This window comes from Abramis brama (genome assembly GCF_963993115.1).
Source record: "Abramis brama genome assembly, chromosome: 25".
Classification (NCBI taxonomy): Eukaryota; Metazoa; Chordata; class Actinopteri; order Cypriniformes; family Leuciscidae; genus Abramis; species Abramis brama.
In genome coordinates this window covers 25,320,970-25,345,030 of record NC_139987.1, presented here as the reverse complement: position 1 = coordinate 25,345,030, position 24,061 = coordinate 25,320,970, and the positions used below count along the sequence as shown (strand labels likewise).

The 24,061-nt window shown below is 34.8% G+C and overlaps 3 protein-coding genes across 3 annotated transcripts; all 3 read right to left on the bottom strand.

Moving 5' to 3' along the window:
• Positions 1 to 305: 305 nt before the first annotated feature.
• On the bottom strand, positions 306 to 4,200 carry tfpil (tissue factor pathway inhibitor-like). The gene is made up of 6 exons (XM_084105052.1): positions 3,707 to 4,200; positions 2,712 to 2,918; positions 2,460 to 2,624; positions 1,060 to 1,125; positions 798 to 876; positions 306 to 696 (listed from the first exon to the last, which is right to left on the bottom strand). The coding sequence occupies exons 1-6, from the start codon at positions 3,774 to 3,776 to the stop codon at positions 639 to 641; spliced, it is 645 nt and encodes a 214-aa protein (XP_083961178.1). The 5' UTR covers positions 3,777 to 4,200; the 3' UTR covers positions 306 to 638.
• A 2,525-nt stretch (positions 4,201 to 6,725) lies between these two features.
• On the bottom strand, positions 6,726 to 9,879 carry nxnl2 (nucleoredoxin like 2; the record flags this gene model as incomplete). Its single annotated transcript, XM_084103745.1, has 2 exons — positions 6,726 to 8,894; positions 9,578 to 9,879. 2 exons carry the CDS (start codon positions 9,877 to 9,879, stop codon positions 8,726 to 8,728), a joined length of 471 nt encoding a protein of 156 aa, XP_083959871.1. The 3' UTR covers positions 6,726 to 8,725.
• A 4,213-nt stretch (positions 9,880 to 14,092) lies between these two features.
• Positions 14,093 to 23,769, bottom strand: spina (spindlin a). Its single transcript, XM_084103744.1, has 5 exons — positions 23,628 to 23,769; positions 23,467 to 23,515; positions 21,153 to 21,406; positions 16,596 to 16,829; positions 14,093 to 15,089 (listed from the first exon to the last, which is right to left on the bottom strand). The coding sequence occupies exons 1-5, from the start codon at positions 23,677 to 23,679 to the stop codon at positions 14,890 to 14,892; spliced, it is 789 nt and encodes a 262-aa protein (XP_083959870.1). The 5' UTR covers positions 23,680 to 23,769; the 3' UTR covers positions 14,093 to 14,889.
• Between the last annotated feature and the right edge of the window lie 292 nt (positions 23,770 to 24,061).

The following is a 24,061-nucleotide window of genomic DNA, read 5'->3' as shown; positions in this document are numbered from 1 at the left end:
TCATTTCTACATCATTTACTACCAAATAACTTTTTGTATACTGTTACTGTGTATTTTCTTATATATATATACTGTATATTTGCACTAATTCACCAGTCACCATCTGCATCTTTAAACATGCACCACTTTAAAATAAATGATATTATACATATATGTATTACTAAATACATATGATATATAATATAACTTTAGAATAAATACTAAAGCTATTTTCTGTACTATATTTGCGCGTCTGGTTAGACGCTTCTGTATTTGCACAATAATGTTTTAAACTAAAATACTAGGAAAAACAGTAACTTTTTTTTGGTCTTGATTTATTGTATTAAATCAATTTCTCATTAAAAAAACAATATAGAACACAGAAAGGCCATTTTTTGGTTACATCATATATCATCTTAAGTACAGTACATTTGATCAGGTACATTTGTGAAACTCAAACATCAGATATCTATCTCTACTGTCATATGAAACAAAACAGGTGGATTGCTTTTATATGTAACTGGATATCACTGGTTATCATGGACACTATATATGTATCAGTTAAGCCCAATTGTTCTGTTACTTCTCAAACATGACCAGTATAAAGGGTATAAAAGCACTAACAACATATTTACAGATACATGTTGTGAACAAAAGATCTATTTCATTTCAATATCAGATTCAGGCACTTGCTTCCTTCCTGCTTTCTTGCTTTTCCTATATGAATAAAAAGAAACATTTCAGATACACTCTCAATCATGGTCAAAATTACTTTAAATGACTTATTGCTGTTAACACCTCCATCACTTCATACTTACTTATTGAGCACAAACATCACAATAGCAGAAATAAGAGCACCAACAAACACAATCCCGCCCAAAACACCCACGATCAGCCCTGAGAGAGGAAATAGACACAATAATAATGTTTATGGACATTTCAATAAAAGTTCATTGATGCAATTTAAACATATTAAAAATGAAACATCAACAGCCCTTTTATGCCAAACCACAACAGAAGCAACCATAATCATTATATATATATATATATATATATATATATATATATATATGACTGTACCTGCACTAACACCCTTCTCATCAGGGTTTGGCAGATCTGCAGCTCCCAACAGCCGTCCGGATTTCGCTGGAAAAACACATTCACACAGTCAGTGAGATCAGGATAGTCTGAGCAGACTGACCTCTGGTGGACAACAGATCAACATACACTGAATCGCTGAACACCAATACCTGTAGTGTAGGCCTATATATATCATCTGTTTTCAAAGAACACTCTTATGTTCACCAAAGCTGCATAAAATACAGTACCAAATACAGTAAATGTTTTTTTTTAAATATTATTACAATTTAAAATAAATGTTTTCTATGTGAATATATTGTAAAATGTAATTTATTCCTGTGATCAAAGCTGAGTTTTCAGCATCATTACTCCAGTCTTCAGTGTCACATGATCCTTCAGAAATCATTCTATGATGATTTGATGCTCAAGAAACATTTATGATTGTTATCATATGTTGAAAACAGTTGTGCAGCTTCATATTTTTTTGTGGAAACTGTGACACATTTTTTTCTGGATTCTTTGACAAATAGAAACTTCAAAAGAACAGCATTTATTTAGTTACATTTTAAATGTATACTGTCACTTTTGATCGACTGAATGCATCCTTGCTGAAATCTGATCACTATTTTCACATTTAGACTTCCCAGTTTACTTCAGTTAATTGTATAGCAGTGATGTTTATGGCATCCTCTTTTTATCTGTGGCTCGATGTGTTTATTTAACATTAAAAATTATGCTTAATCAGTTTCAGTGACTTGCATCAGTTGATGTGAAAGAACCTGTGTCACAAAGGGAACTTACAGAACAGTATCTTATCTTTATATATATATATATATATATATATATATATATATATATATATATATATATATACATACATACACTGCTGTTCAAACAGTTTGGGATTTTTTTTATGTTTTTAAAAGAAGCCTCTTATGCTCACCAAGGCTGCATTTATTTGATTAAAAACACAGTAATAAAAATATTGTGAAATATTGTTACAATTTAAAATAACTGTTTTCAACATTGATAATAATCATAAATGTTTCTTGAGCATCAAATCATCATATTAGAATGATTTCTGAAGGATCATGTGACACTGAAGACTGGAGTAATGGATCACAGGAGTAAATTACATTTTACAATATTTTCACGTTTTTTCTTTATATCGAACAGCTCCTCCCCTTTTTAAAAAAATAGCCAATAGCGTTTAGTTTATTTCAGAGCCGTTGAGTTCAGTAAAGCTGCAGTTTCCTCCGTATCTAACATGGTATCTAACCATAACCTCTTAAACTCCATATCTAATCTGAGCTGAGATGAAATCTCTTGAATTTAGTGTGATTTCAACAACATTTTGGGATTATAAATTTAAAAAACGGTGAAAAGAGACTTGAACTAACCGAGACACATCTTCTGGCAATCCTCTCGGGAATCAAATCGGTTTGCGTTTCCTTGGCAACCTTTATAAAAGAACATACGACAGTTCTTCTCTTCATTGTTATAATAAAACTTTGGGATCATGGCGAAACAGGTGCCTTCGTCTTTTGGCAGAGAACATGCCTCGTCTGATAAACATGAGGGAAAGAAGAATAAAACATCGTTTAAACATCGTAAAATCAACAAATACGGTATTTACTCGGTGATTGTTTTACCGTCACTCGGGTAGATCTGGTCGCCTTTAGGAGAACATGCTTTCATGCAGGCTTTATCGCTTTTGTAGCGGTTGCTGATCCCGTCTTCTTCTTTGTCTTCTCCTTTGTAGAAGAAAGGCACACAGAACTGTGTCTTGGAATCATAGTAATATCTCAACAACTTATTCGTTCCTTTTCCTTCATCTATGGCGTCTGTGCACTGTGGGCCTGAGAAAAACACAAATCATTCATTAATATCTCATAAAAAGGTGTACCTGAATCGTCACGTCTCAAAATTTACATACAAAATGTTTGATATAGAGGCCTTTGCTTAAATGCGTGAATTATTTTTTAATGATAATTTAATTAATATTTTAAAATAAAGCAAGGACGCAAACAACTCAACCGGAGCTGTTTTCAGTATATTAGGCATAAATGTGTCCATATTGTGAAAACCTGTTTACACTTTCCTTTTATTAACCTTAAAATATGGTAAAAATGTGTGGCTTTGATAAGTGTTTATAGGTTGTGGTTAGGATAGTTTTGCCTATTAAAATAAACATAGGCCTATTTGAAAAAAATAATAAATAAATTGCAAATTGATCAAATGCATATTACTAATAAATTCTAGCTCTTAAATAATTTTTCTGTTAAGAATAGATGTGTCCAAACTCATGCAACAGGATGTCTATAAGAATTATCATCTGTATTAGAATTATTAACACTATACAATACTTTTAATACAGAATACACTGTAAAAATAATTTTTTTGAAGTTGTAAAAAAATATTATTGAAGTACGTTTCACAAAAAAACAAACATTTAATCGTTCTACTTCGAAATTTCCCGTTTAATTCAATCTTACTTGTCATTTCTTTCATTATTTGTGAAATTGAACAGCAATTTCTGAGTGAAAATTGTTTTAATGTACATCCTACACCCTTTTTTCCCCGTGACACTTCCTGTAAAGCATAATAACTCCAGAAAGACAAAAATCCCAGGTCTGTCAGAACTCACCCTCTTTTAAAGCAGAGACGCCACCAAACCCCAGAACCACCACCAGAACATACAGTGTAGATCTTCTCATCGTGCTATTTTTCAGATTTGACTCTAATTCGTCTACTTAACCGCCAGCAGTTGTTCGTTCTGCACTGACTCGCTCAGCTCACGTCCTTTAGACCCTCTTATCAGCTCAGTTTTTATGATCAGGGTGTGTTTCTCTCACATTGAGGCCAGTTTCAGTCATAAAACATGACAATGACTCAGGGATTAAAGTTCTCCGTCGCTACGACGGATTTCCGTTAATTGCAGCAGGTCTATGACGGATTTCCGTCAATATGGTTCCAGTCTGTCCTTAATGTCTTAAATTCACTTTTAATAATTTTAAGGCCGTAAATAGGATTTCATTTCTCAAAAAGTGTAATAAATGTCTTAATTTTAGTTTGAATAGGTCTTAAATTAAGGAAAGACGAGGTGTATTCACCCTACTGAGGGGGATGTGATCAAAGCCTGGAGTGGAGCAAAAGCACGTTCCTCTCTCCATTCTAAGCGTTCTGTAATCACTTCGCTCATGGTCCACTCCGGGTTTTCAATTACCGCTCACGGAAAGTGCATGTCAGGCTACAGTTGTGCGCTGAGTTAGAATAACTATATTTCAGTTACCATGGACACACTTATAATGCAGGTAGGGCTAGGCGATATATCGATGTAAAAAATATATCGATATATTTTTGAAATGCGATATGGAATTAGACCATATCGCATATATCGATATAGTTTGCGCTGTAATCCTTGCTCCCCGCGCCTCCGCTCCTCCTTTTCCACTCTGCATGCGTGTTTATTAGAGCATGTTAGAGGCGAATCATGACTACTTCAGAAAACCCAGCACAATAGGAACTACCAGGCAGTGACATGAGTATACGCTGAAATATAGTTTTTCACCTCAGAAAAACGGACTTTCTTGTCCTGTCAGCCGTTATACTGTTCTCGTAGCGCACACTCAATTGCACGCGCAAATGCAGCGGCGCGCGCTGTATCGCCTCACTGATCAAGCTAGTGCAAAAGAAACTACGAGCATGCAACGCCGTTACGTTGTAAATTACCCGAAATAAAAGTAATGCAGGGATGATTTTCATTCTATTCACCAGGAGCAGTTTCCATGTTTCATTAACAGTTATTGTTAATATTGTGTATTCGCCATGGTAACTGTCGTTTCCATATTAACCCCAAAATGCCACTATTTTTCTTTGTATTATTTTTTATATTTTTAAATGACTGTAGTGGCTCATACCAACTTTGTATTAACAAAAACTAGTTTGGGACTGCTATTTAATAGCTTTAGCATAGGCCTAATGTTTATTTATTACTAGTCTTTATATTCTTACAATTTATGTTAAGTAAAGGGGAAAAGTACTTGTGTGTGTTAACAAATTTTGTGTTAACGTGTTATAATTTGCCTATATATAATATTTTCCCCTTTACTTAACGAAAGTTTAAGTAAAGGGAAAGGCTTAGCGAAATGGGGGGAGAATGGCAAGCCTTTTAGTTTGTGGACTAAAAAAATCAAACAGCCAGGTACGTGTCTTTGCACAGTATGTCACAGGAGACTTCAATATGGCAATAATGGCAAAAAAGTGCTAGGTCAGTCACAATCAATCAGAAGCTAGTCACAATGCTGCCGTTCGTGCTCTACAGTAGCCTACACATGCTCCCTGCCTCGTTTTCATAGATTAAAATAGCTTTTAAAATATGCCTACTGGCAATATTAAAGCGGTTTAAAACGTCTCCCCTTAAAACGCTATTGGTCTCGACTATGTAAAAAGTTAAAGGAATATGACTTGGCCTAAAAAAAAATTTCAGTCAGAAGAATTTTTTTCACTTTAATCCCTGCAATGACTCCTGTTATGGTCTCATATAGTACTGTTTCGTTCAGATGAAATGATCTAACTCATTCCAAACCTGTCCATGATGGCACATAAAACTGAGAAATTACTTATTTAGGCCTAGGCACAGGTACAATCTGTGAAACAATATATATATATATATATATATATGAAGAGTTCAGATGCAAAAGCCTCTAAGTGCCATCTGAAATTTTCTTCTAGAATGATCATTTTGGTCAAGCTCGTATATTTAAGTTCAGTAATTTCACTTAAATGACAATTGTCATTTAAGTGAAATTACTGAACTTAAATATCCGAGCTTGATAAAAATGATCATTCTAGAAGAAAATTTCAGATGGTTCTTCATTCATATATATATATATATATATATATATATATATATATATATATATATATATATATATATATCATATATATACAGTATGTGCATATATATGTATCTAACATAAAAGTTTGTGTATATATATATATATATATATACTTAACGTAAGTACTTCACGTACTTCAACCTATACACACATACATACATATGTATATACATACACATACATATATACATACTATGCATATATATATATACACACACATATTTACAAACTTTTATGTTAGATGTGATAACTGTGATTAAGTTTGACAGCACTAATAAATATAAAGTATTAACTGTGATAAAATATTTAATATTTAATAAATACTTTTATGACTATCTATACATTTTTTAAATATTTTTTTTATTTTTTAAATATTTTATAGAAATTAATGGCAAGAAAGGTCTCATTTGCCATTTGTTTCTCCTGCAAACCCAATGAACTCAATTAACAAGAGATACACATTTGTACTATAAAATAAACTAAACAAATCCAATAAAAACAACAATAGAAACTACTGTACAGATACTGATACCTTTGGTAAACAAGATAAATAATTGATTATTATTATTATTACTATTATTATTAAATTATTATTTAAATATTGTATATATACTGTTTTAATGACCTTTCCAAACCTTTAAGCCTTTCATTGATAAAGTTGTTTGTAGCAACAGATATAGTTTCACTTAGGAAGGTTTCAGGTCAAACTATCATGGCGTTTGCCCATAAATGAACGTTTGTGTCATTGACACAGCAAAACCAGTCCAGAGGTCATGACTCATGATTTAATATTCACAGTATTTATTATTAACATGTAGGCATACAAAAAACGTGACTACAGAAAACACTTAGAGAAGTGATTAAAGTGGCATGACACAGCAGTGAAATAATGAAATAAAAAATAACAATTACTTAAAAATACAATAACATTAAACAGATGCTTAAAGAAATATGTGCGTTTTGCATGGTCTTATTATATTAAACCCAGATATTGTATTAGTTCATTATTATTCACTATATGAATTGTTTTATTCCCTGAAATAGCAGATTAGTCTCATCTTAATGTCACATCTTAATTCAAACGCTTTGCTTAGTCGGGTATATGAGCAATCATAATCCCACAGCTCATTTCTCTGCTCAGTATTCCTCCATTAGTCACGTTGGTGTTGACATACTGAAGTAATGGGTTTAGTGCGTGTTTTGCAACTGAAAGCAAAACGGATACCGACGGGGAACTGAGAGCTGTGGAAAAACACTCTCGAAGGACCGTCTGTGTGTTTTAATGAGACACAGAGGAATAGGAAGCATGAAGATGATCCATAACAACAGAACCAGTACACATCTGCCATTCTTCAAGTAACAAACATCAGAGAAGATGCATAGATTCACAGCATTTATTTATTAACCAAAATTGATTCATATAAATAGATTTTTATAAAAGCAGCTGTATAAAAAATAAGTTAGCAAAAGTATTTGAAATACACTACGAGTCAAACTAATAAATGATAATAATAGTCATTAAAACTTCAGAGTGACACTTTACAATAAGATTCCATTAAATAATGCATTACCTAATATAAATTAACAGTGAGCAATCTTTGTTAACATAACTAGATAATAAAAATACAACTATTCATTGTTAGTTCATGTTAGCTCAGATCCATTAAATAATATTAATAACATTTGATTTTAGTAATTGATTAGTAAATGGTAAAATCAGAGCCCGTCTACGGAGAGCCTGGCCAAGTCCTATTGTACCGAATTTTGGTTGTAGTTCCACCAGAGTTCCACTGGGGGCGATCACCCATGAGTGCAAAATGAATGGGAGTCTATGGAGCTAGACGGCTAAATGTGTCTCTTTCATCCGATTGCCGTTGAGAAATCTCAGATTTGATTGTAGGTTTTGCAAGTTCAATATGGGTTATAGATCGAAAGTTGAATGAACGAGTACTTATGTCCTTTTGATTTCTGACAGGTTGAGTTGTTGTTGCCCATAACACGCTAGCATTCTGCTAATGAACGCTGATTGGTCAGTGAAGGACTGATTACGACCAGAGATACTGCTTGATGGCATCGTGGCATCCGAAGCGGGACCAGAAACAAACAAAACAAAAACTCTTCTAGCACGTGTGTTTCCCTGTGTCAGCTGTGTTGTCGATGCCTCGAGAGAAAAGAAAGTGCAGAGCGCGAAAGCACCAAAGTGACTGAAGGATTGCCGTAAAGCAGTATCTCTGGTCGTACGATGTGTCTGACGTCATTGACATTTTAAAAGACTTTTTAAAGCAAATAAGTGACTCTAAAAAATCGAACACCCAGCAATGTGTAATTTCTTTGCATCTCCTTTCGAATACAACATTCAAATTACTAGACAAAAAAATATATCCCGAGAAAAGTGGATTTTGAGGGGTATAGCGCCATAGACCTCCATTCATTCTGCACTCGTCCTGTGAGCGCCCTCATGTGGAGCCAGAGTGGAACTGCAACCAGTTCAGAAGCCGGAAGTTTACTGATAGTGGAAGTTCTCCCCTTATTAGACATTCTCTGGTAAAATTAAGATGAATAAGTGCTTTGGACGTATCATTCATTGTTAGTTCATGTTAATTACTTATTGTGAAGTGTTACCAACTCGTACGAGTGGAACTTTTAACTAGTCGTGTGGATTGTTGACCTGAAAAGAATCTCTTGTTCACAGTTGCATATAAAAGTTCTGGCTCTTTTCTCCCTTGGGAATTCAGTGCGCTTCGGGAAACACCTCCACGTGATTCCTAGGCTTTAAAGTTCTGGAAGATCTCGGCCACCTCGAGCCAGCTCCGGAAGCACGCCAGACCCTGATCTCTGATCTGCTTTCGGCCTTTGTCTGTGATCACCTGCCCGTTCTCCTTCACGATGACCAGCTTTGGTAAGGCTGTGATGTTGTATCTCTTCTTGAGTTCACTGGAGAAACAGCAGAAAACACGTCAGCATCACAAACACACGCAGACACCTCAGATCAACAGATCCTGGCTAGTTCAGGTAAAAAGATAACATGCACTTGTTTTAGTCTGAAAAAGCTTTAAATGTGATTTATTTCAAATAAAACAAACCATTTTGACCAAACAAAAAAAATTTCATATTTAAAATGATTACAGACAGGCAGAAAGATAGATTTTGCCTTCACTAGTTTAAATATATCCTGCAGTGTGACAAATAAATGATTAAAAGTACAAACTATGTACTCTTTCAATTAATATGAAGTCTAAAACATGGTCATGTCATATAAGTCAGGATTCCCAAACCTTTTGGATAAGGATATTTTTTTTAAATCCTAAAATACAGAACATATTTTAGACTATCTATATTATATATGCTATAGAAATGTCAATATTTTTTAAATGACTTTAAAATACTTTTTCAGATACAATTTCCATGACCTGGTTAGTGCAATAATGGCACACATGTAGAGAAAACTACACAGACTGTCTATTTTTAAACATAATCCTCCAAGTGTGTGTGTGTGTGTGTGTGTGTGTGTGTGTGTGTGTGCATTAAACCTCTTATCCGGGACAGACTGTGAACTATAATGTAAGTTTACTGTGGCACTTCACCACCACACAATAACTCATGCAATGGCAACTCACTGTTTATATGGATCCGACCAGGACAGAGCTAGCCAGTCTCCGTGCATGTCATGATAATACTCCACCATGTCTTCAGAGGATTTATCAGAGGATATAAACACGATCTCGAACTGTGCAGGAGGCTCGGTCTCCTCCACCAGCTCCGTGTAGAAATCACACAACAGCGGAGTGAAGTCTCGGCAGGGTGGACACCATCCAGCGGAGAAATACAGACCGACCACTTTATTCCTGAGAGCTTCCTCTGGATCCACCAGATCTCCCTCTTTATTCACGAGTGTTCTTCCTGAAAACACCTCGACCATCGCTGAGGATCTCAGCTGCGCGTTCAGGTAACCTAAGAGAAGTGCCTAAATTACTGTTAAAGTATTGCTATGTGTCGTGAAAAGTGTCTTAAGTAGGTTTAACATACGGAAAAGCAGCTCTGCTCAATGTTTGATGCGATCCAGCGCACTCCAGCGAGACCTTTGACAGCTTTGGTTACAGGGACGCGTATTTACAAACCGCTTCCTACTCTATGTTCCTACTATGGTGTGGTTGACTCATGAATATTAATTACGCAACGGGAGGTTCGCCCGCTGATTCGCTGACAGCTGCGTTAGTAAGGAGACGCTGGTCAGGTGGCTTGGATCATGAATATAAATTGGGTGGTTGCCAAGTAACGTCAACGCTATGTAATTAATATGAATGATATAAGGGTTCGCCGATTTGTAAATTCGGATCAAAGACTGACGCCCTACTTTATGGAAGCTTGTTTCTGCCACAAAATAAAAACATTTTAAAAGATAATTGCGACTTTTTATCTCACAATTCTGACTTTATTTCTCAGAATTGCGAGATATAAAGTCAGAATTGCGTGAAATAAAGTAGCAATTGCGTGTTATAAAGTCAGAATTGCGTGAAATAAAGTCGCAATTGCGTGTTATAAAGTCAGAATTGCGTGAAATAAAGTCGCAATTGCATGTTATAAAGTCAGAATTCTGTCTGAAAACTTTATATCATGCGATTCTGACTTTATAACACATAACTGCGAGTTTATATCTCGCAATTCTGACATCTTTCTCACAATTGTGAGATATAAACTCACAATTGTGAGATATAAAGTCCAGTTCTGTTTTTTTATACCTCAGTTTATATCTCACAATTCTGACTTTATTAACACTCAATTTCGACTTTATATCTCAGAATTGCGACTTTATTTCTCAGAATTCTGACTTCATATCTCGCAATTCTGAGAAAAAAAAGTCACAATTATTATTAATTTATTATTCAGTGGCGGAAAAAAGCTTCTATACTACTTAATTATGAAGGACATTTGATTAAACCAGTCAAGATTCTGTGCAAGGTTGTCAGCCGTACGTAGTAAGAAATTCTCATTATGAAAAAAAATTGGTTCCTTGGGTAGATAGATAGATAGAGAGACAGACAGACAGATAGAGAAACAGAACAAATGGATAGTTATCTGACAGATAAATATAGATAGAAAGACATATAGATGGATTGATATGATAGACAGACGATTAGATATATGAGACAGACAGAACGAGATGGATAGATATGGACAGACAGATAATTAATTGTAAAGTCGGATCAAGGAGGGACGACTTAATTATGATGGAGGAAAAAAAAATCCTAATTTTTGTTATAAATTTTAATTTCTAATTACCGAACACAAATTTGACAGTCAACAGAAACTGAGGTGAACGTGTTGTTGATGCCCGAGCAATTATTAATGATAATCTCAGGTAAAAGCTCTCTCGAACCATTACAATCAGTTTGTATTCTCTAATATACAATATTTTATGGGTAATTCAGAAAATTTACACTCACAGACAGATCTTGAGGCTCAAAACCTATTCGTTTTTAACCACTAATATATTCTAGATTTTGAATATAATTTTTTTTTTCTGGCCAATGTTCAGACAAAGATTCAGACGCACGCATTCACATGAACTTTTTTAATCTTATAAGGATAGACTTACATAATAATTATAAAAATTACTTAATGAATTAAGTAACAGGTTTTAAAATGTGTTTATACTTAAATGAAAATAAAATGAACTATCTACATGTTAAAAAAAGAGAAAAAAAACCCAGATTCAGTCCAATAGAAGCCATTTACCTATATGTGAAGAACATGAAATTTGAACTATACATGTATCTGCAACAATCATCAAATTGCACTGCATTTTTGTCCATTCTTTTCTTTTTTTTTATACAAAGTAATTAAAGAGCAACAGCATCTTAAAGGGACCATACGTTCGATTCTCTCCACGTAGATTAAAGTGTGCATTTCCTCTAATTCTATATATCTACAAGGTTGAATTAGATATGCGATACATGCACACATTAGCCCGCTCTACATATAGATTCGTTTTTGATTTCGTCCCGATCGCGTAAGGCCTGTTTCTTCGTTAAATATGGCACTCTTCATAGAAACAAATAAATTTGTCCTGTAGCAGAACGGTGGTACTGTGTCAAAAGGATATGATCCCTCAAATGCTGTTTAACACCGGTACCTTGCCTTCCATTGGCACGCCACACACAACACCAGTGCATTTGTTCTTATAGAGCATAGCAGAAAATAAAATACTTATTGTTTTTTACTTAGAAATGGATTCAGATTCAGAACCAGAACCGAAACGTCACAATTAGCAACACAATAAACAGAACCTTTCATTTAGGGAACAAATAGCCGAAATAAAAAGACAGGTACACATGCATCACACTAACATACGAGAACAACTCTACTCATATCATGCAAAAAGAACGGTCTAGTTTTCATCGTTTTTTTTTAAAGTTTTTTTTCTCCGTTGTAAATTTCCCACGTCGACCTGACATCAAAACACAGTACATTACTACATTAGGTACATGTAAAAGGCCAATCCCATGATTATGTCTTTTCTGAGGGTTTCCGTTTGCATATTGACACGTCCGTTGTCCATTTGAGTAAGACACAACTCTAGCGACGGTGAGCGCGTGAAGCTGCAGTGAGGACCCGTACGCCTCGAAATAGTGACCTAGCTCTCGTTTGAGAAGGAAAAGTAGAGCAGTCCCAGGACAAAACTTTACCCCTGCGTTAAGATCACTACATTTGTTGAGCGCCTGCATTAAGGTTTCAAGGTCAAAACATGGAGAATCACAAATATCTTTATGCACTTTGCTGGGTGAATCTTATTAAGAAATGTCTAGGTCGCATTTCACCTGAAAATCATATAAAATAAATAAATAATAATAATAAAAATTAGTGCTGTCAAATCGATTAATCGCATCTAACATAAAAGTTTTTGTTTACGTAATATGTGTGTAATATATATATATATATATATATATAAATATATATACATGTGTGTGTGTCACACATATATATACACACACATTATGTAACCAAAAACTTATGTTAGATGCGATTAATCAATTTGACAGCACATATGCATGTATAAATATAATTTTTAACCATTGTATTTACATCTTCATGACAATTAACACATTTAAACTCAACCTCAAAATAATGATTTAAAGCATTCATACTTCATGGAAAGATTTAGATGTATGCTGATAAAGAATCAGCGTGCCTGGACAGGATTATTACAGTTTTAATGTATTACAGTAAAGGATTTTTCACATTAGAGAATGAGAATTTCAATGTGCTTAAATGTCAAAAGCTAAAAATAAAAGCAAGTCTATTTATTTGTTTCATTTGATTTCGGAGTGAAATGTGACCTGTGCATTTCTTGGTGTCACCCTTCTAGTGTTGCACATCAAACGCAGAACAGCGGATCTCTGCAACCCGTCCGCTCGAGGACGAGAGAAAAGCTTGATGCGTCTGGAGCGGCCGTGTGTGAAGTGTTGAAACAGGAACGCTGTAACTGAAAGAAGAAACGCAGCAGCACAAAATGCTGAAATAATGCAGAACACATGTAGCTGAGGGCTTCTTCAAGCATAGTAACATTCCTCGGAGGGGGCCTTCAAGTCTAATGGGAACACACAAACCTCCAGACAAAACACACATGTAAAAAAAACAAAAAACGATACTGGAACCAAGACAGTCATTAGAGGCACAAACGTTTTAGGTTCGCAAAGAGGCAAAGCGATTAAAGAATTTAAAAGAAAAATAACACAAAAGTCATGGTTTGCAAAAAATTTCCTGAATACTTTCTTAATTATTGCATCAGCATTTTTCTAACTGGCATGGGATTAAATACTTTGTGCGATTAGTTTTTGTAACATCACTAAATACTTTGGGCATTGGGTAACCGTACGATTCTTAGCGCTAAAGAGACAAAATCGTGTGCTAGAACACAAACCCATTTATCCACACCGTAACAATGATAACACCCAAGAGAAAATGTCCACACTATGCAATCTGATAGATAAGTGGGCTTTTTTTTTTTTTTTTTTATGTTTAATAAAGCCCAAAAGTGAAATAAACGTTCATATTAATGTTTCATTACATCTCCCCCCCTCAAAAGAAGTGGTAATTCACTGAAAACAAAACGGGAGAAAAACAAGTCTCTTATTTCCTCTAAATTTAGTGCTTGATAATAAAAGCTGCATTAGAATTTACTCGAGGTGATGATAAACGTTTATATATACGTATATATATATAAGATAAAAAGTAGGAAACAAAATACATAAAAAAACAAGACATGGTGTTTCATTTCACACAAATGACAGCAGAGCTCGTGTGCACATTTCTGGCGAGGGTGAGTGTGTGAGCGAGAAGACGGAGGGTTAAAACTGCGAAGATATCAAGGACAGCGGGATATCTTGTTTACAGACAAAACGGGAACTTTTTCCCAGGGCACTTTCTACCGCCGACCCCCGGCCCTCCACCTCCTGGCACTTTTATGCACACTTTTTTGCGCTCCACATCCTTCATGGGCCCCTGTGTTTCTCACGTCTGAAATGATAAACACCTCGTGACTTATCTCCTAGGATAGCTTGAATTTCAGAGCTGTAACAGTCCAACAGATGGACGCTTTAACGTCCGATGCAGCCCAGAACGTTGTTACTCTAACGGCCAGACGCGGCTTTTCCCGGTGAACATGGCGTCGCGTCTTCGTAATAACGACAGGAATGGGAAATGCTCGAGACGAACCTCTGAAATATGAAGCTACGTGTATGTCGGGGGATGTGATGTCCGTTCATCCTACAACAATAAGAGACACTTGACTAGTGGTAATCCACCATTCCATTTCCAGAAGATGTTACAAGAAATGTTTTGAAAGATCTTTTGGCAAAAAACGTTTGTGTGAATCACATGGTTAACGTGAAACTCCACCCCCCTCTCCTCCTCTGGGGCGTTTCGCTGCCTACGATGTTTTCACCAGGTCATAGACGTAAATGTGAAAGTCGTCATCAAACTTGATGAAGTAGACGGAGGGCTTGGCTTCCACCTGATGAATAACCATGCCAGTTCGTTTAGAGCCGTCCTCTTTGGCGTATTCCACCTGCTTCCCCACGAGGCTGTCCACGACCTCTCCGGGCTCACGCTCCGCAGGGGGCGAGTCGTCTGCAACGCATGAGAAGAATTATTAAATATAGATATAAACGACTCTTTAAAATGATAAAAACGGCTCAAATATGGTGCACCATTTAACTACTCAGCACACAAATCACTGAATATTATGTAATTGTTATTGACAATTTCTAAAAATGAAAAGAAACCGCAAGTAGAATACATTTTGGCTTTCAATTGTAAGATATTTTTATCTATTGAAACGGCGAATATATATATATATATATATATGGCTAATATATATATATATATATATATATATATATATATATATATGAAGAGTTCAGATGCAAAAGCCTCTAAGTGCCATCTGAAATCAAGCTTGTATATTTAAGTTGAGTAATTTCACTTAAATGACAATTAATAGGTAATTTGCATTGCCATTTAAGTGAAATTACTGACTTTAAATATACAAGCTTGATAAAAATGATCATTCTAGAAGAAAATTTCAGATGGCACTTAGAGGCTTTTGCATCTGAACTCTTCATATCTATCTATCTATCTATCTATCTATCTATCTATCTATCTATACACACACACACACATTTCAGCAGTGGCGTGTAACGCAGTCTCTCCTACTAGCCACTTTGGCAGGTTGAATTTTATATATAACATTTACATTTTTTTATTGTAGTCTTTCAAAAAGGAAACAAACTAAGTACAATGTAGTGTTGTCAAAAATGTAAATTTTGATGCATATCGATACTGAAATGTCTGAACCGCTTCTAACACTCATTTTCCGCAGAATAGATACACGATACCAGCTGCTCTTTCTCTCTCTCTCCCTCATCTCTCCGACAGCGAGTGACACACAAACCCGCCTCTCCTCACTCATTTTTTTTTTTTTTTGCTCCGGTTGAAAATTTTTGGTGTTTCAGGGCCTGAATTTCAGCAAAGGATTGCACATAATTTTCCTCATTCCTGCAGATGTTGTGCTCACACCCAAAGTGCGTTCACATAAAGCTGTCTCTCAGTACTAAGTTTAGTTATTTTTCGTAGCTTATTGTGCTTAAACAGTCAAACACACAAAATACTGTCAAAATGCCGGTCTTGGCAAGTATTCACATAAACACAGTCAGTTGTGTTTTAAGTGAACATCAACAGTAGAGAAATAAAACACGTGTAACAGTATAATGGATCTGTGCATCAGGTCTTAAAGTGACAGCAGCCTAATATCCCTGCTGCCAAATTATGAGATAATATTAAAAATATCTATATGGCAGTTTTTTTCCCATGGTATCAATGCCAGAATTGTGGCCAGTGAAAATGCTAAGTAGCTACTAGTAACTTTGGATGTATATGACATGTATATGACAGCATTTTATCAGACATGAGCAACTCTTAAAATATCTATATTGCCATCATCCACTGAAAACCCCATATTGGTCTATCACTGCTCTTAACAGTTCATTTGGAGATTTCAAATAGTCAAATTTATAGACCAGTTCCCATTTAAAGACACTCAATTTAGATCATCACCAGCACTGAAAAAACACTTACTAGAGTCTGGCATGATCCTCAGATCTCCGTCTTTATAGTCATCGAGCAGCTGATACATGTAGAGCACAGGGTCTTTCTCATACGTGATGTAAAACCACGTGTTCATGATGGGCGCCCGGGCCAGAACCATTCCCCTCCACTCGTTCTTAGTGCCGTCCTCCGTCTCGAACATGTGCTCCACAGCTTTGCCGATCATGGTGTCGGCCAGGTGGGCGTCGCTGATGCGTGTCGAGGCTGAAAGATGTGCGAGAAAGCAAGACACACGATGAGTGGCAGGATCGGAAACATCATCCACGGCAGTAAATCTGGGAAAACAATAATTCACTCAAAACGCAAGGCACACGTTTATAACCGTGCATGAAAGTAAGCCATGTTGTTGTAAAATCCACATTCAAAAGTCATCCGATGTCAGAGATAATGAAGACATATTGAGTTTTAGTGCTCATGTTGGAGAGAATCCAGCATTGTGTATTGATCATAACTGAATTAAACACCAGAACATATTTCAATGAGAGTTTGTTTGATGGTGAACCTGCATTAAATATTAGGTGATGGATATTTTGTGATTGAGAATAATATTTATTATGATCAATATGAGTGCAACATTTTAAAAATATTAACATAACAATAAATTCACATTCACACATTCAGCCCTAACACACAAGCAAGAAGTATTCAAATTATGAGTACAGCATTAAAAATAAATAAAAATAATAATAATAATAATAATAAATAAATATAAATATATAAATATATATAAATATATTTATAAATTATTAATATATAATATATCAGTACCAGTCAAAAGTTTGGAAACACTACTATTTTTAATGTTTTTGAAAGAAGTCTCTTATGCTCATCAAGCCTGCAGTTAAAAAAACAAAAAAAAAACAAACAAACAGTAATATTATGAAATATTATTACAATTTAAAATAATGGTTCTCTTTTTTAATATACTTTAAAATGTAATTTATTTTTGTGATGCAAAGCTGAATTTTCATCAGCAAGTACTCCAGTCTTTGGTGTCTTATGATCCTTCAGAAATCATTCTAATATGATAATTTGATACTCAGTTATTATCAATGATGGAAACAGTTGTGCTGTTTAATATATTTTTTTGGAATACTTTTTTCAGGATTCATTGATGAGTAAAACGTTAACAGCATTTATTCATAAAAACAGCATTTATTCAAAATAAAAACATTTCTAACAATATAAATCGTTACCATCACCTTTTATCAATTTAACGCATTCTTGTTGAATTAAAGTACTAATTTCTTAAAAAAAAAAATAGTTATTGTTCCCAAACTTTTGAACAGTAGTGTATATTGTTACAAAAGATTTCTATTCTAAATAAATACAGTTCTTTTTAACTTTTTATTCATCAAATAATCCTGAAAAAAGTATCTCAGGTTATAAAAAAATATTAAGCAGCACAACTGTTTCCAACATTGATCATAAATCAGCATATTAGAATGATTTCTGAAGGATCATAAGACACCAAAGACTGGAGTACTTGCTGATGAAAATTCAGCTTTGCATCACAAAAATAAATTACATTTTAAAGTATATTAAAAAAGAGAACCATTATTTTAAATTGTAATAATATTTCATAATATTACTGTTTTTTTTTTTGTTTTTTTTTTTTAACTGCAGGCTTGATGAGCATAAGAGACTTCTTTCAAAAGCATTAAAAAAAGTAATGTTTCCAAACGTTTGACTGGTACTGTGTATATATATATATATATATATATATATATATATATATATATATATATATATATGAATGATATAATAATTAAATAAAATGTATTTAACTGCATTATTAGTCATTAATAATGCACTACAGTTAAACTCGAGAGCGGCGAGAGGAGTTGAAAACAAGTCAACTTTATGGTAATAAGCTATGACGCGGTTTGGCGGCAACCAATCGGAATGTAGAAGTCCTCCGCCTGAGAGGAAAAAAAAAAAATCACGCATTCTAATCTACGTCAGAGCGTCCCCGAATCTTTCTACGGCGTCGGTGGCAGGGCGGCAAGAGCGAATTTTGCCGCTCTCGCCGGCGGCGGTGTGAACGTACAGTTAGTTCACTACCTTAGTTAACATGAACTAAGAATGAACAATACTACTTCAGCATTTATTAATCTTAGTTAATATTAATTTCAACATTTACTAATACGTTATTAAATGGTTAGTTCACCCAAAAATGAAAATTCTGTCTGTCAGTAATTACTCTCCCTCATGTTGTTCCAACCCCGTAAGACTTTCGTTCATCTTCAGAACACAAATTAAGATATTTTTGATGAAATCTGAGAGCTGTCTCACTCCTCTATAGGCTGCTAGGTAATTTCATTCTGCCAACCCAGAAAAGTTAGTAAAGACATCGTTAAAATAGTCCAAGTGACTACAGTGGCGTCGTACGTCAGAACGGAGGCTCACTATTGGCCGACGCTTGTCGTGTGTGATGCGTGAGCCTCCGTTCTGACGTACAACCCAGAAGCGCTGCGCTGTTACACTACTGAACTCACTCAGAGAAACACAGAAGAAAATGAATAGTGGAATAAAGTCGTTATTTCTGTTTGTTTTTTCGCACACAAAAGTATTCTCGTCGCTTGATAAACTTAAGGTTGAGCCACTGTAGTCACTTGGACTATTTTAACGATGTCTTTAATAACTTTCTGGGCCGGCAAGTTTCAATAACATAGAAGCCTATGAAGCAGTGAGACAGTTTCAAGTTTGTTTCAAGTTTACTTTATTTATATAGCACATTTAAAACAGCCACAGACTGACCAAAGTGCTTCATATCAAAAGAATAGCATTATAAAATAATTAAAACAAACAGACAGATAAAAAAATAAAAAAACACTACTAGCAAAATTATATTAGGCAGTAATAAAAACCTAATAAACTAAAGAAAACAGATGGGTTTTTAAAAGAGACTTAAAGGGGACATATCATGCTAAATGCACTTTTTTAGCCCTTAAATGCATTTTGTTGTATATTTGGAGTGTTTAGAAGTACAGAAAAGATGAAATTATTCTCTTCAGGTGCTTCGTTGATATCTTTATATTCTGTTTTGGTCATATTTTTCAACCTGTTCCGATTTTTCTGTTATCTATGATGTTTTTTGAACTATTACGTCACAGTATTTGCAGCGGAACTGCCAAATAAGGACATTGACTTCCGGCCCAACACTTCGAGCAATCCGCCATTTTTATTTCTCGCTGCAATTTTGTAGTCCAAGCTAAAGGATGCAGAAGTTACGAGAGGCTAAGTTAAAATGTTCGGTTGTTGGATGTAGTAACCCACACGCTTCATTACACCGTTTAATGTAGATGAACTGCCGCGCTTGTTACAGGACGCATGTTTAACTGAAAGAACGAGCAGAGAGAGAGACCCGGTCGCGCGCGCGCTCACTCTCTCTCTTCAGAGCCAGGCGAAAGTGTAAACAAGACATCACCGTCTCCAAACTAGACGCTGTCTTGCTCTCTCTCCCTCGCACATATTAATCAAAATAAATCGACACGGTGGTAAAAGGTCGGAAGACCAAAGTTTCATGTGTAAATACAGTACACACCATTGCGATACATCCATATGAAGACGTTGTTCTACAGGTTCGTCGTCTTCATTTTCATCTCGCTCCGGCTCCGACTCTGGCTCGAACATGTAAGGCTGGCTGGACAAGTCTTCCGTTGTTGACATTTTGTTAATAACGTGTGAATAAAAAGTTTCTGTGCCGCTAGATAATCGTATCTCTGCTATCAAACTACAAAAATGGCCGGACGGGGTGGAGTTGAACCGAGTGTGGGCGGGGTATGAAGTGTCTCAATTGTATTTAAAGAGACCGCACCAAAACGAGTTGCTCTCAGACGCACATCAGAAAAGGGGTAGTAGAAAAGGGGCCTGTGGAGCTATAATAATGAGGAATTCAGACCCAAGCATTGCAGTTCCGCTTTATATAGACTACAAATGTATGATTTATATGTAAAAAGGAACAATTTAAAAGCATGATATGTCTCCTTTAAAAATGGTCAAACTCGGAGCCATTCGAATTTCCACTGGCAAGTCATTCCAGAGACGCGGACCGATTACCGAAAAGGCACGGTCACCTCTACGTTTAAGTCTAGAATGTGGAATTAAAATAAGATTCTGGTCACCAGATCTTAAGCTTCTTGAGGGGATATACTAAACCTAAAATCAGACAGCTCTCAGATTTCATCAAAAATATCTTAATTTGTGTTCTGAAGATGAACAAAAGTCTTACAGGGTTTGAACAACATGAGGGAGAGTAATTACTGACAGAAGTTTCATTTTTGGGTGAACTAACCCTTTAAAATCAAAAGTCGTTAATGTTAACATTAGTTAATGCACTGTGAACTAACATGAACAAACAATTAACAGCTGTATTTTTATTAACTCACATCAACAAAGATGAATAAATACTGTAACAAATGTTATGCTCATTGTTAGTTCATGTTAGTTAATGCATTAACTAATGAACCTTGTTGTAAAGTGTTACCGTCCACTGTCAATAAAAATGAAATCTAACAGACGTACCTAGTCTGTCTGGCAGAACCTCGAGTCCTTGCACCCTCTCGTCTTTATGCAGCTCCAGGCCGTAGACGCAGTCAAAGCCGTCATATTTAATCAGGTAGAGCGAGGGGTTGACGGGCACCTGGTCTAACACGGTCCCTTTCCACTGCGACGCCGCGCCGCTGCCCTCCTTCCAGATGTGCTGGATACGACAGCCCACGATGTTACGCCTGGGCTGAGCCACGGCTTTGGTGGGCCCTACGCTGCTTTTGTGTTTCCTGTGAATCATCAGATATCAGCATTAACATCCGTTTAATGACACATTTGACATTTTAAAAGTGAACATGTTGAATTCTGAACTAGTTTAAAGGACAATTTTCTGAACAACAACAACAACAACACACAGAAAGACGACAACAAAAATGCCGCATCCGTTCGGTATTGGGTGGATAGTCGAACAGATTCCATCTCAAACACGGAGAAAGTATTTTAACATCTAAAATCCATAAATCCATCTAAAATAAATAAATGCATACTTACGCTTTAATCTTCAGTAAATCATTTTACACTTCACCTAATATTTAACTCTGACAATGATGATCATTAAATTCATATTCATTAAATTCATTATTATTATTATTATAATAATAATAATAAATATATATATATATATATATATATATATATATATATATATATAATTTATTATTATTATTATAATAATAATAATAAATATATATATATACATACAGTGCAATGCATAAGTGAATACACCCATGCTAAAGTTGACTAAAAAGAGGAATAAAAAATCATATTTTGGAAATTGAACTTAATGCCTTAATTTAAAAAATTAGGAAAAATCCAACCTTTAAGGACACCAATTTTCTTTGTGAATGAATAATGTATCGTAAATAAATAAATGTTCTTCCTTAAAATACATGGTGCATAAGTGAGTACACCCCTATGTTAAATTTCCATAGAGGCAGGCAGATTTTTATTTTTAAGTATTTAAAAAAAAAAAAAAAGTAGGATACTATGCATCCTGATAAAGTTCCCTTGGCCTTTGGAATTAAAATAGCCCCACATCATCACATAGCCTTCACCATACCTAGAGATTGGCATGGGGTACTTTCCATAAGATCATCTCTCAATGCAAATCAAACTAGCTTTTAGGCTAACTGAAATAAAATCATGCCAATCTCTAGGTATGGTGAAGGCTATGTGATGATGTGGGGCTATTTTAATTCCAAAGGCCAAGGGAACTTTATCAGGATGCATAGTATCCTAAATTTTTTTTTAAAAAAATACTTAAAAATAAAAATCTGCCTGCCTCTATGGGAATTTAACATAGGGGTGTACTCACTTATGCACCATGTATTTTAAGGAAGAACATTTATTTATTTACGATACATTATTCATTCACAAAGAAAATTGGTGTCCTTAAAGGTTGGATTTTTCCTAATTTTTTAAATTAAGGCATTAAGTTCAATTTCCAAAATATGATTTTTTATTCCTCTTTTTAGTCAACTTTAGCATGGGTGTATTCACTTATGCATTGCACTGTATATATATATATTATTTTTATTTTTATAATATAATAATTAAATTCAAATTCAGCCCTAAAACACAAGAATATAAAAAATGTGCTTCACTGAATATTTAACTCTGGTAATGATGATTATTAAAATTCATAAATGTTTTGTTTAATATGACCAATGAGCTAAAAAAAATTAAATATGAATATAATTAAAATTCATACTCGTATATTTAGCCCTGAAACACAAGCAAATTAAAAAACACACACTTTACCTAATATTTACCTCTGATAATGATAAATATTAAATTAATAAATGTCATATTTACTATGATCAATGAGCTTATTTAAAAAATATATTAATAATATAAAAATATATAATAAATTCACAGATTAAGCACCAAAAATAAATCTGGAAAATGTAACTATTAAATTCATTAATGTTATATTTATAATGATCAATAGGTGTAGCATTTAAAATAAATAAATAAATAAATCAATAATTAATTCACATATTCAGCCTTAAAACACAAGAAAATAAAAAATATTCTTAACCTAATATTTAACTCTGATAATAATTAAATTCATAAATATTTATTATGATCAGTATTTGTGTAGTATTTTAAAATAATTAATATAATATCATTAATATACAGACATTAAGCCCTACAACACAAACAAATAAAACAATTATCTTTCACCCAATATTTAACTCTGATTATAATCATTAATTTGATCAATATGAGTGTAGACTTGTAAAAATACTGTAATATATGCCCTAAAACACAAGCAAATAACACTTACTTATGAGAATTCTTTTTCTTCATCATATTTGCAGAGACACCAGGATGCCCTTCGATCACAGAGACAGCAAACACAGTTCATATTAAACACAGATTCCAGACGATGATGATCTTCAAGATGATCATCCAAAATCAAGCATCCAATCAAAGGCGTTCTCTAACCTGCATCAGCTCTGGATCTCTGGGCCGCGTTCTTCCCGAATGGGGTCTTCATTCATCGGTGTGTGGGGGAGCAGCCCGGCTGCCACACTAGGGTGAAAATATCCTCACTCTTTCGGATGAATGAAAGAGTATCAGGGGAAGGGGAAAGGGGGGGGGGGATAAACCTAAAGGGGGCAGTCAAAAAAAAACAAAAGCCGCTGGCATGTAATATGGTTCCCCCGATGCCCGTCTGAGTCTCAGGAATGTTTGGTGCTCAATATTGAGTGGGCAGGACGGGTCGTGCCAGGCCACTCAGGGCCCGCGCAGATGGGTACTGATCCAGACCTCCTTTGGAAGGGCTTCAAGCAACCTAAAAAATAAATAAATAAAAGAACATCAGCTTAAAGGGATACTTCACTGATTAGCATTAAGCTTTGTATCAGTAGAAAACCTGT